The 12,081-nt window shown below is 51.8% G+C and overlaps 1 protein-coding gene across 2 annotated transcripts in view; it reads left to right on the top strand.

Moving 5' to 3' along the window:
* Positions 1–12,081, top strand: part of myrf (myelin regulatory factor) — a 39,515-nt gene that overhangs the window by 10,904 nt on the left and 16,530 nt on the right. For both annotated transcript variants that reach the window (XM_034058028.3, XM_034058027.3), the window contains exons 2-5: positions 6,571–6,658; positions 7,259–7,483; positions 8,796–8,857; positions 11,322–11,595. In XM_034058028.3, the coding sequence (XP_033913919.3) occupies positions 6,571–6,658; positions 7,259–7,483; positions 8,796–8,857; positions 11,322–11,595 (649 nt within the window). The remainder of the gene's footprint in view (positions 1–6,570; positions 6,659–7,258; positions 7,484–8,795; positions 8,858–11,321; positions 11,596–12,081) is intronic.

Below are 12,081 nucleotides of genomic sequence, written 5' to 3'. Positions count from 1 at the left end.
TCTGCTGCGTCTGTTGTGTCATGGCGGCAGGATAAATGTAGTCCAAGTGAAAATAAAGATGTCACTGAAAACTAAAGTCACCACGGCAGAATGATGGAGGAGCGTTGAGGGTTAGGGGTAAGGTTATAGGGTTAGGGTTGAGGAAGTCTTTGCACTGCTGGAGGTGTGAGAACGATTGTCATCCCTTATCTATCACTCAGGAGGGACTAGCTGAGCCGTGGCTCTGTGATGCAGTTTTGATTGGTGTCCGTGATGGCTCTGTGATGCAGGTTTGATTGGTGTCCCTGATGGCTCTGTGATGCAGCTTTGATTGGTGTCCCTGGTGGCTCTGTGATGCAGGTTTGATTGGTGTCCCTGGTGGCTCTGTGATGCAGGTTTGATTGGTGTCCCTGGTAGCTCTGTGATGCAGGTTTGATTGGTGTCCCTGATGGCTCTGTGATGTGGGTTTGATTGGTGTCCCTGGTAATGTAGGGTGGAGGAATGTGCAGATTCAACACCCTTATATAACAAACCCAGATCACAGAGAGGGACTCACTGCTCTCCAGCTCCCTGCTGAGTGTGTGTGCTCTCAGATCTCCAGTACAGCACTGAGTTCTCTGTACTAGACTGTATTGAATTAGCTGACTCTCAGATCCCCAGTACAGCACTGAGTTCTCTATACTAGACTGTATTGAATTAGCTGGCTCTCAGATCCCCAGTACAGCACTGAGTTCTCTATACTAGACTGTATTGAATTAGCTGGCTCTCAGATCCCCAGTACAGCTCTGAGTTCTCTATACTAGACTGTATTGAATTAGCTGACTCTCAGATCCCCAGTACATCACTGAGTTCTCTATACTAGACTGTATTGAATTAGCTGGCTCTCAGATCCCCAGTACAGCACTGAGTTCTCTATACTAGACTGTATTGAATTAGCTGGCTCTCAGATCCCCAGTACAGCACTGAGTTCTCTGCACTAGACTGTACTGAATTAGCTGGCTCTCAGATCCCCAGTACAGCACTGAGTTCTCTATACTAGACTGTATTGAATTAGCTGGCTCTCAGATCCCCAGTACAGCACTGAGTTCTCTACACTAGACTGTATTGAAATCCCTGGCTCTGGCATCCCCAGGTGTCAGTATTTACAGTAAGTGGATGGGCTGTATGCAGTCCCAGCAGCTCTGCGCAGTGTTCCGATGTAGAAAGCTGAAGGAGTGTGCACTGGCGGACCCTGGGGAGCAGCCTGCGCAGATACTTCATGGCTCCTAACATACGGTGGAATGCAATATTTTTTTTTTGTATTTCTGTTATCAGTGTTCCCAGCAGCAGCAGCTCAGGGTTTGAAACCCGATGCAATGGGGTGTGTGTCTGAGACCGGAGCCAGCATCTGGATCTCATTATAACCACCGCTGAGCAAGGCATTGTGTGATCAGGGAGTGCTGGGGAGGGCTGCAGGTTATTATTAGAAACTCTTTATCATTGCTTGCCCTCCTGCATGAAGGTAGCTATCTGGAAGGGGGGTGGGGTGTCTTGGGTATTATTGTGAATAAGGCGGGATGACATGCAGCTGTGTAAAGCTCCGCAGGATGAGGTACCATTTCAAACACTCGCAGACTTGTTTCTGACAGGTGGTCAAATTGAGTTGCACTGTGAGTTAAAGCACCAAGATGACCTTTGACCCCTGGGGCCTTGCATCACATACGGTCACTTCTACGGTCTTCTCCTGCATCACAGAAACACTTGCCACAGGTACAGGTAGAGACACAGACAGCGCTGGGGCTGATCTGCTTGTGGTGACCAGCCCAGGCAGGGACTTCAATCTTCAGGTTTGGAAGTGATGATCAGAACTCAGCGCTGATTCATTACAATTGGAATTCGGAACGTGCAATTGATTCTTTGGAACTCAGAAATGATTACTCAGAATAGACGCAGCCTGGAATTGTGGTAACAGGACTCTACTCATGAATTGTTAACCATCGTGTTTAGTTTCAAGGTTTTTTTTTTTCATGAAACTGTCCTGAGCGGTTATCCTCTCAGCGTTCATTCTCTGGAGCACGAGAGGAGAGGAGAGGACATTAAAAACGATTCTTCCAGAAAGCTGTCATGTGACTGGAAAGCAGGTCTTGTAAATACCAGGGATGTGAAATGTTAGAATTCGATCCCTAATCCCTGCTGTTTATACAGAGCTGGGACTAATGGGAACAACCAGGAGATGTTTTAAACAGGTCCAGCCCTACTACCCCTTTAACAGAGTGCCAGTGTGTTCAGGCAGTGACAGGAGCTGCTATTCAAACCTGTATTTACGTTTTTAACATGGTGCTGTACTGTTCCATTAATGATATAAATTCAAAGGACTCCTAAATTAGGTCAAAGTTGAGGGATTGCAAGAGAGGGGGGCAGTGTGGCTCTAGTGGTTGAAGCTGAGGGACTGGGAGGGAGGCAGGCTCTATTGGTTAGAGCTGAGAGACTGGGAGGGAGGCAGTGGGGCTCTAGTGGTTGGAGCTGAGGGACTGGGAGGGAGGCAGTGGAGCTCTAGTGGTTGGAGCTGAGGGACTGGGAGGGAGGCAGTGGAGCTCTAGTGGTTGGAGCTGAGGGACTGGGAGGGAGGCAGTGGGGCTCTAGTGGTTGGAGCTGAGGGACTGGGAGGGGGGCGGTGTTGCTCTAGTGGTTGAAGCTGAGGGACTGGGAGAGAGGCAGGCTCTATTGGTTAGAGCTGAGAGACTGGGAGGGAGGCAGTGGGGCTCTAGTGGTTGGAGCTGAGGGACTGGGAGGGAGGCAGTGGAGCTCTAGTGGTTGGAGCTGAGGGACTGGGAGGGAGGCAGTGGAGCTCTAGTGGTTGGAGCTGAGGGACTGGGAGGGAGGCAGTGGGGCTCTAGTGGTTAGCGCTGAGGGACTGGGAGGGAGGCAGTGGGGCTCTAGTGGTTGGAGCTGAGGGACTGGGAGGGAGGCAGTGGGGCTCTAGTGGTTGGAGCTGAGGGACTGGGAGGGAGGCAGTGGAGCTCTAGTGGTTGGAGCTGAGGGACTGGGAGGGAGGCAGTGGGGCTCTAGTGGTTGGAGCTGAGGGACTGGGAGGGGGGCAGTGTGGCTCTAGTGGTTGAAGCTGAGGGACTGGGAGGGAGGCAGGCTCTATTGGTTAGAGCTGAGGGATCTGGGAGGGAGGCAGGCTCCCTTGGTTAGAGCTGAGGGACTGGGAGGGAGGCAGGCTGTAGTGGTTGGAGCTGAGGGACTGGGAGGGAGGCAGGCTCTAGTGGTTAGCGCTGAGGGACTGGGAGGGAGGCAGGCTCTAGTGGTTAGCGCTGAGGGACTGGGAGGGGGGGCGGTGTGGCTCTAGTGGTTGGAGCTGAGGGACTGGGAGGGGGGTGGTGTGGCCGTAGTGCTTTCAGCTAAGGATCTGAATCCTGAATTCCTGCTGTGACCTACTTTAGGAGATGAATCTAATGGTCTCCCTTACCTCAGTCCTGAAGGAACTTGGCCCTGACCTGGGATCAGGGTGAGAAGTAATTATCTGACACGGCAAGAGATTCCAGAGCTTTGATAAGATAACCCTGCTGTAAATCCTACACTGCTGAGTGGAGCGCAGGAAGCTGGACGTGAAGCGCTAACCATACACTTCAAAGACAAACGTCTTTCCATTCAACAGAAGAACGAACTCTGTAGCCAAGAGGCGAGTGAGGGTCTTATACTGATGCAGGTCTTATTATCTCATCAGCCGCTCGGAGGAGATCCGTTACAAGAGGGAGAAGAAGGAAGGGGAAAAAAGAAAGGGAGGGAAAGGCAAGAAGAAAGGTAGGAAGGAGGAAAGGAGTGAGATAAAGGGTGAGGGTGGATGAGGGGGGGATGGTGGGGAGCCCAGCTCTCCAACTCAAACAGCAGGATTCCTGACATTCCAGTGCGGAGTGGAGCTTAGGCTGTCAGGGAATGAGGGACTGTGGCTGAGGTGGGGGTTGGGGGTGCAGGGGGCTGGGAGAATGCGGCTAGGATGGGGGGGGGGGGGGCTGGGTGAATCTGAGAGGTGTCTTGTCTAACTGTCTGCTATGAGAATATGAGTTTCCTCACTCTGCCCTACAAACTTCCTCCAGCCTGCTCTGCACTGTGTGCCCAGGCCAGGAGCTCCCGCTATCAATATACAGTACAGGTCATAATGTCTCAGTGTGAGTGAGTGTGTGTGTATGTGTGAGTCTCACTGTCTGTGTGTGTGTGTATGTGTGTGAGAGAGAGGCTCACTGTGTGTGTGTGTGTATGTGTGTGAGAGAGAGTCTCACTGTGTGTGTGCGTGTGTGTGTGTGTGTGTGTGTGTGAGAGAGAGAGAGATAGTCTCACTGTGTGTGTGTGTGTGTATGTGTGTGAGAGAGAGTCTCACTGTGTGTGTGTGAGAGGGAGTCTCACTGTGTGTGTGTGTGTGTGTGGGTGTGTGTGTGTGTGAGAGGGAGTCTCACTGTGTGTGTGTGTGTGTATGTGTGTGAGAGAGAGTCTCACTGTGTGTGTGTGTGTGTGTGTGTGAGAGAGAGTCTCACTGTGTGTGTGTGTATGTGTGTGAGAGAGAGTCTCACTGTGTGTGTGTGTGTGTGTGTGTGTGTGTGTGTGAGAGAGAGTCTCACTGTGTGTGTGTGTATGTGTGTGAGAGAGAGTCTCACTGTGTGTGTGTGTGTGTGTGTGTGTGTGTGTGTGAGAGTGAGTAGCCTCTCTGCAATGCCTCCACTCCTAATCCCGTTGTTCTCCGCTCTCCTCTCCAGGGGGTCATGTGGCTCTCAGGGTAGCAGTAAGCGCCTCAGCCTGGTAATCGCCACTTTCCCAGAGACCTTGACCCTGCTCAGCAGAGCCTCAAATCCCAAACTGCTGACCTGCTCCTTCCCCAAATCTGCCCACCCTTAACCCTTCCTCGCCCGGGTTTGAGAAGACGGGTCATCTCTATCACAAGCACACAGCGGCGCTTTCATATAGTCTCACACAATACAAGACAGTTGATCGATTTCATTGGTTTCAGTTGTAAATGCAAGAGCAGAGCAACAACACAGGCGCAGAATTGTGTGATTGAATCCACCGGGAGAGTGCTGGGATAGTGCTGAGGTCTGGGGCTTAGTCTACAAGGAGAGCAAATGGAAATCCATACTTACCGCTATCAATGGTGGAGCTTTATTTGCATATGTACATTATAAGCATCGGGAAAGCCTTGGGAAAGTGAGAGTGAGGGAGGGAGAGGGAGAGGGAGAGGGAGAGGGAGAGGGAGAGGGAGGGCTGGTTAATAATTACACTCATGTTGGTTTAATTGATTGGACGCTGTGTGGATATCCATTATCTCACTTTCCTGCTGCACTGCAATAGAGGCCATTGTGCTCCTGCGTTGTGTGATAACAGAGACCAGCATTGATAGGAGCTCCCACAGAGCAGAGTGACTGTGCTGCCCCTTATAAAAGCAAAGTGGAATAAAGCACATGGGAAAAGCATGCAGGATTTCTGTGCAAACCCTGCAGTACCTTCAGTTCAGCACGCTCTCAGAGAGGGGTAGTGGGGGAACCAAAGAATTACATCAGCCAGTATCTTGAATGAACACGGTAAGCAGATCTCTTGTTTGAACACGGTAAGCAGATCCCTTATTTGAACACGGTAAGCAGATCTCTTGTTTGAACACAGTAAGCAGATCCCATGTTTGAACACGGTAACCCACCTTGGGCTCTCTCTCTGGGGCTCTCTGTGTGGCAGCAGCTGGAAGCCTGGTCATTGTGGATTGTCTCGCAGGTGAAGACTGGAAGTCTCATTGTGAGAGCGACACAGAGATAGAGCTCAAACTCACGATTCATTCAGCCTCCTTCCATTGAGGAGGAGGGGGGAGAGGGAGGAGGGGGCTGCTTTTAATACAACGAGAAGAAAACGGGCTGGCTTTACACTGAGAGGGATTGTGTTCAGAATGATCAGCTATTCATGTAGTGACAATGGGACAACTGGATAATTAACAGTAAACCAATAAAACAAAGCACAGCATTTTGCACAGAAAAACCTGAAACTGCATTAAGTGTGAGGGTTTATTGTGAGTGTGAGCATGTGTGTGTGCGGCGTGTGAGAATGCTAACGGAAGGTGTCTTCTGTATGAAACAAGATTCTTAACGAGAGCATCTTCGTTTACAGACAGGCAGTAACTCCCAGCGCTGGCCTCACCCATTTCACTGGCAATGTACAGCACTGCACCTCTCTCTCTATCTATATCACTCCCTGTGAGAGTTCAGAAAGGTGAGCTGAGTCACAACTGTTTCCTGCTAGGATGGAAATTCTGTGTTTTCCTCGCATTCCACAGAGAGCTCTGGCTCTGCTCTGTGTGCTGCCCACACCTCTCGGCTCTCTGGCAGGACTGGAGGGGAGCAGCAGTGAAAGGGTTAAGTCCGCAGTGGGGTTGATGTATAGCTGCTCCTGGCTCCTCTCCAGCAGATTCCTGCCCCTCTCATCTTGCTGTTCACAGGTTGTTATGATTATCAGCCCAGCCCTGAGAGGAGTCTGTGCAGTGCCAGAGAACACACACAGACACAGTGAAATGCCTTCATCACTCTCTGTCACTCTCTCACTCTTCCTCTCAGTCTCACTCTCTCACTCTCTCTTCAGGTCACGATATCAACGGCGCTCTTGAGCCGGCGAACATTGACACGAGCATTCTGGAGGAGTACATCAGCAAGGACGACTCGGCCGACATGTGAGTGAGAACCAGCGCACACACGCTACTGACATGCTACTGACACACGCTCATGCTACTGACACACGCACACACTACTGACACACACCTATACTCGTGACACACTCTCACACTACCAACACACAGACAAGTAACTGGCACTCCACTGGCACACTCAAACACTGCACTGATGTCACTGTTATCTGGATGTTTTGTATAGAGGGGAAGAACATCACTTATCTTTAAGTGAGAATTCCTAAATGAACAAACAACTGCACGGCGCGCTCGATTTTGTTCCAACGTTCGTTATGAAATGCTTGTTAAAATCAGCTGCTGACGTCAGTGGAGAAGGAAGCAGCCTGTGGAATTCTCTCCCCCGCACCCCAGAATAGAGGCCGTGTGTTCCACGCTCTCACAGGCTCATTCCCCTGCCATGCTTACACAGCGCGGTTCCCTGCTTCGTCCGTGTGCGAGACCGACGCTCTCTGCAAAGTTAGAAGAGGAGCTGCTCCTAATGTGTGCAAATGGGGACATGCCTTATCATGATTAGCATTCGTATCATTATTGCTGTTCACAGCAGCGGTGTATCAGCGCTCTGACTCTCTTCTGCTTGCTCCACAGCTGTTTCCCTGAGATCCCTGCCAGCTATTCGAACCCACAGCCAGGTGTGTCTGCAGGGGGTGTGTGTGTGGTGAGCAGTCCTCTGCCCATCAGACAGGGGGCGCTGCTTCCCAATCCCTGCCAGCCACCCTACCCTCCCCACCTGGGTCTGCTCAGCAAGGGCTACCCCTGCATGGGCCCTGGGCCTCCCATCAAGAGCGAAAGCAAGGGCCCCTACGCTCCTGGGTAAGTGAGAGGGGAGAGAGGACTGGAGAGAGTGAGGGGAGAGGGGACTGGAGAGAGTGAGGGGAGAGGGGACTGGAGAGAGTGAGCGGAGATGGGACTGGAGAGAGTGAGGGGAGAGGAGAGAGCTGGGAGGGGGTAGCAGTGAAGGAGAGCTGGGAGGGGGTAGCAGTGAGGTGGAGCTGGGAGGGGGTAGCAGTGAAGGAGAGCTGGGAGGGGGTAGCAGTGAGGTGGAGCTGGGAGGGGGTAGCAGTGAGGTGGAGCTGGGAGGGGGTAGCAGTGAAGGAGAGCTGGGAGGGGGTAGCAGTGAAGGAGAGCTGGGAGGGGGTAGCAGTGAGGTGGAGCTGGGAGGGGGTAGCAGTGAGAGAGAGCTGGGAGGGAGTAGCAGTGAAGGAGAGCTGGGAGGGGGTAGCAGTGAGGTGGAGCTGGGAGGGGGTAGCAGTGAAGGAGAGCTGGGAGGGAGTAGCAGTGAAGGAGAGCTGGGAGGGAGTAGCAGTGAAGGAGAGCTGGGAGGGGGTAGCGGTGAAGGAGAGCTGGGAGGGGGTAGCGGTGAAGGAGAGCTGGGAGGGGGTAGCAGTGAGGTGGAGCTGGGAGGTGGTAGCAGTGAAGGAGAGCTAGGAGGGGGTAGCAGTGAAGGAGAGCTGGGAGGGGGTAGCAGTGAGGTGGAGCTGGGAGGGGGTAGCAGTGAAGGAGAGCTAGGAGGGGGTAGCAGTGAAGGAGAGCTGGGAGGGGGTAGCAGTGAGGTGGAGCTGGGAGGGGGTAGCAGTGAAGGAGAGCTGGGAGGGGGTAGCAGTGAAGGAGAGCTGGGAGGGGGTAGCAGTGAAGGAGAGCTAGGAGGGGGTAGCAGTGAAGGAGAGCTGGGAGGGGGCAGCAGTGAAGGAGAGCTGGGAGGGGGCAGCAGTGAGGTGGAGCTGGGAGGGGGTAGCAGTGAGGTGGAGCTGGGAGGGGGTAGCAGTGAAGGAAAGCTGGGAGAGGGTAGGGGAGGGTTAGGGGGTAGAGTGGAGGGACTGTAATGTTAAACTACAGTCACAGTAGACTGCATATTCAAGACTGTTGTGTGAGTTAGCTTTGTGCGCTCACAGGAAGTGTCCCCCCCTCTCCCATCACTGCGCAGGACAGTTCCATTGCATCACACTGGTACGCCCGGCGCGACGTGTTTGACTTTCCCTCGGCAAACAAAAGAGAAAGGGAGAGGGAGAAGGAGAGGTACATTCCTCTCAATAGAGCTGTTCCATTCTTATTGTTGTTTAATATTTCTATATATTTAAAGTTTTGAGGAAGACCTTTTGATTTTGAATTGTATTTTATCCTGCAGCACTTTACCTGAGTCCCCTCCCGATTCCAGCTCGGAACCCTACTCCCCCCAGCAAGTGAATGGTAAGTTCCAGTGTCCCCTGTGCCACAGTGTGGCTCCATCCAGACTATACCACTGTGCAGTCGGGGGGGATGGGGTGGAGTACGTATGGGCGATATCTCTCTGCAAATAGGGCAGGTCCGCTGCCTTTGTCCCGCTAACAAGACTGAAAGTGGCTAGCGCTTTAAAATGAGCTTATAAACACTGGGGATGGAAAACAGAGGGAGAGAGGAACAGGGATAGCGAAAAGCACCGAGCAACACCTGCAAGGACAGCGGCAGTACTGGAGAGTCCTAATGCTGTAAAAATAGAAATATTCAGACTTTAACATGGTCATATTGGAGTGACTGATGGGTATGTAAACAGGCCTTTTCAGTGTGTGTATAGTCTATGTGTGTACGTGTGTCTGTGTGTGTGTGCGTATGTGTATGTGCATGTGTGTGTACATGCATGCATGTGTGTACGTGTGTGTGTATACGTGTCTGTGTACGTGCGTGTACGTGTGTTGTGCGTGTCTGCATGTGTGTACGTGTGTGTGTACGTGCGTGTGTGTGTGTATACGTGTCTGTGTACGTGCGTGTACGTGTGTGTTGTGCGTGTCTGCGTGTGTGTACGTGTGTGTGTACGTGCATGTGTGTGTGTGTGTGTGCGTGTGTGTGTGTGTGTACATGTGTGTGTATGTGTGTGTACGTGTCTGTGTATGTGCATGTACGTGTGTGTGTGCGTGTCTGCGTGTGTGTACGTGCGTGTGTGTGTACGTGCGTGTGTGTGTGTACGTGCGTGTGTGTGTACATGTGTGTGTGTGTATGTGCGTGTACGTGTGTGTGTGTGTGTGTGTGCGTGTGTGTACGTGTGTGTGTACGTGCGTGTGTGTGTGTACATGTGTGTGTGTATGTGCGTGTACGTGTGTGTGTTGTGCGTGTCTGCGTGTGTGTATGTGTGTGTGTACGTGCATGTGTATGTGTGTGTGTGTGCGTGCGTGTGTGTGTGTGTGCATGTGTGTGTATGTGTGTGTACGTGTCTGTGTACGTGCGTGTACGTGTGTGTGTGTGCGTGTCTGCGTGTGTGTGCGTGTGTACGTGCGTGTGTGTGTACGTGTGTGTATGTGCGTGTGTATGTGCGTGTACGTGTGTGTGTGTGCGTGTCTGCGTGTGTGTACGTGTGTGTGTGTACGTGTGTGTGTGTGTGCGTGTCTGCGTGTGTGTACGTGTGTGTGTACGTGCGTGTGTGTGTGTACATGTGTGTGTGTGTACGTGCGTGTGTGTGTACGTGCACATGTGTGTGTGTGTGTGTATGTGTGTGTGTTCACTCATATACCGGGCCTCTGTGAAACCAGCAGGGTTCACAGACTGGAACAGGGAACTGACTGGGAGGAAAGGAAATCAAACAGATAAGCTTAATAAAGCAGGCAGTGCGTTGGTGTGACAGAGCAGGTTATAACCCAGCTCTCATAGTGAGTTAGCTCTATAGCCGAGTACGCACTATGACAAACATGAAGTCTACGAGAAGTCTTTGCAATATCTTAACGTTATATTATACATCTAATATAATGTATAGTAGACCCTGATATTGATGTGATATAGCCATCTGAAATTAGATATATAGTTTAGGGTGCTGTGTAAAATTCAAGCTGATTTTCACCACTCAAGGTCCCACTGACCTTGTATAGAGAGAGAGAGAGAGAGAAAGAGAGAGAGAGAGAGATTTCTGATCCATTCCCCTGCCCCCACTGGAAGTCCAGTCCATGCCTCGGTAAGTGAGCCCCCCCTCCCCTCCTCTCCCCTCCCCTCCCCTCACACTCAGTCCATGCCTCGGTAAGTGAGCCCCCCCTCCCCTCCCCTCACACTCAGTCCTTGTCGGAGTGGAATCTGCTAATCTGATTGGCCGGCCTCCAAGCCTCAGTGGAACAATGGTAGGTACACTCCAATCAGAGAATTCGGCAGTTTCCAAGAGACAGCGTAGCGTGTTTATTAAAAGGTATTTGAACTGGGCTTGACAAGAGCAGAGAGAGTGTGTGCGTGTGTGTGTGATAGAGTGTGTGTGTGTTTGTGATAGTGTGTGTTTGTGATAGTGTGTGTGATCGAGTGTGTGTGTGTGTGACAGTGTGTGTGTAATAGTGTGTGTGTGTGTGTGTGTGTGTGTGTGATAGAGTGTGTGAGTGTTTGTGATACTGTGTGATAGTGTGTGTGTGTGTGTGTGAGTACGTGTGTGTGTGAGTACGTGTGTGTGTTATAGAGTATACCCTTCATTAGTTTTTAACTGAAAGCAGGACGTGGTAAACTCAAAAGGTTTGGTTGAAACACCAATGGGCTGCTGTATGGGTTACTGACCTGCAGTTAGTGTCATCATTATCACTGTGATACTGACGGGAGATAACAGCCTCCTCATCGCAAACTCAGAGGGGTTTGATCCGGTGTTCAAGCTAGCTGGAAATCACTGCTTCAGCTGAGGAGTAATTCATGTCTCTCCTCTCTCTCTCATATGCAGATCAACACATGCATCGGACCATGACCCCAGAGAACATGTGTCACATGACCCCTCCCACTCGTCTGGAGCACCAGGCCCCGCCCCCTCTCGGCCCCGCCCACATGCAGGGCCCGCACCCCCACTATCCCAGCATGCCCCGGGACATGTACATGAAGGCGGAGCCGATGATGTCTCAGTATTCGATTGGCCCAGTGATGGCGGCCGGGGATATTCAGCACAACCAGCAGGGCCAGATGCTGCACCAGCTGCTACAACACCACCAGGGGGCACCAGAGTGAGTCCTCTCTCACTGTACTGTCTCTGTGATTCATTGCTGTCTCTGAGCGCAGTGTCTCTGTGTCTCTGAGCGCAGTGTCTCTGATCACTGTGTTTCTCTGTCTGAGTGCAGTGTCTCTGAGCGTAGTGTCTCTGAGCGCAGTGTCTCTGAGCGCAGTGTCTCTGATCGCTGTGTTTCTCTGTCTGTGAACGCAGTGTCTCTGTGTCTGAGCGCAGTGTCTCTGATCGCTGTGTCTCTGTGTCTCTGAGCGCAGTGTCTCTGTGTCTCTAAGTGCAGTGTCTCTGATCGCTGTGTTTCTCTGTCTCTGAACGCAGTGTCTCTGTCTCTGAACACAGTGTCTCTGTGCGCAGTGTCTCTGCGCAGTGTTTCTGAGTGCAGTGTCTCTGATCGCTGTGTTTCTCTGTCTCTGAACACAGTGCCTCTGTGCGCAGTGTCTCTGAGCGCAGTGTCTCTGATCACTGTGTTTCTCTGTCTCTGAACACA

This window comes from Acipenser ruthenus, chromosome 28 (assembly GCF_902713425.1).
Source record: "Acipenser ruthenus chromosome 28, fAciRut3.2 maternal haplotype, whole genome shotgun sequence".
Classification (NCBI taxonomy): Eukaryota; Metazoa; Chordata; class Actinopteri; order Acipenseriformes; family Acipenseridae; genus Acipenser; species Acipenser ruthenus.
The sequence above is the reverse complement of the archived record's forward strand: the minus strand, read 5'-3'. Positions and strand labels throughout refer to the sequence as shown.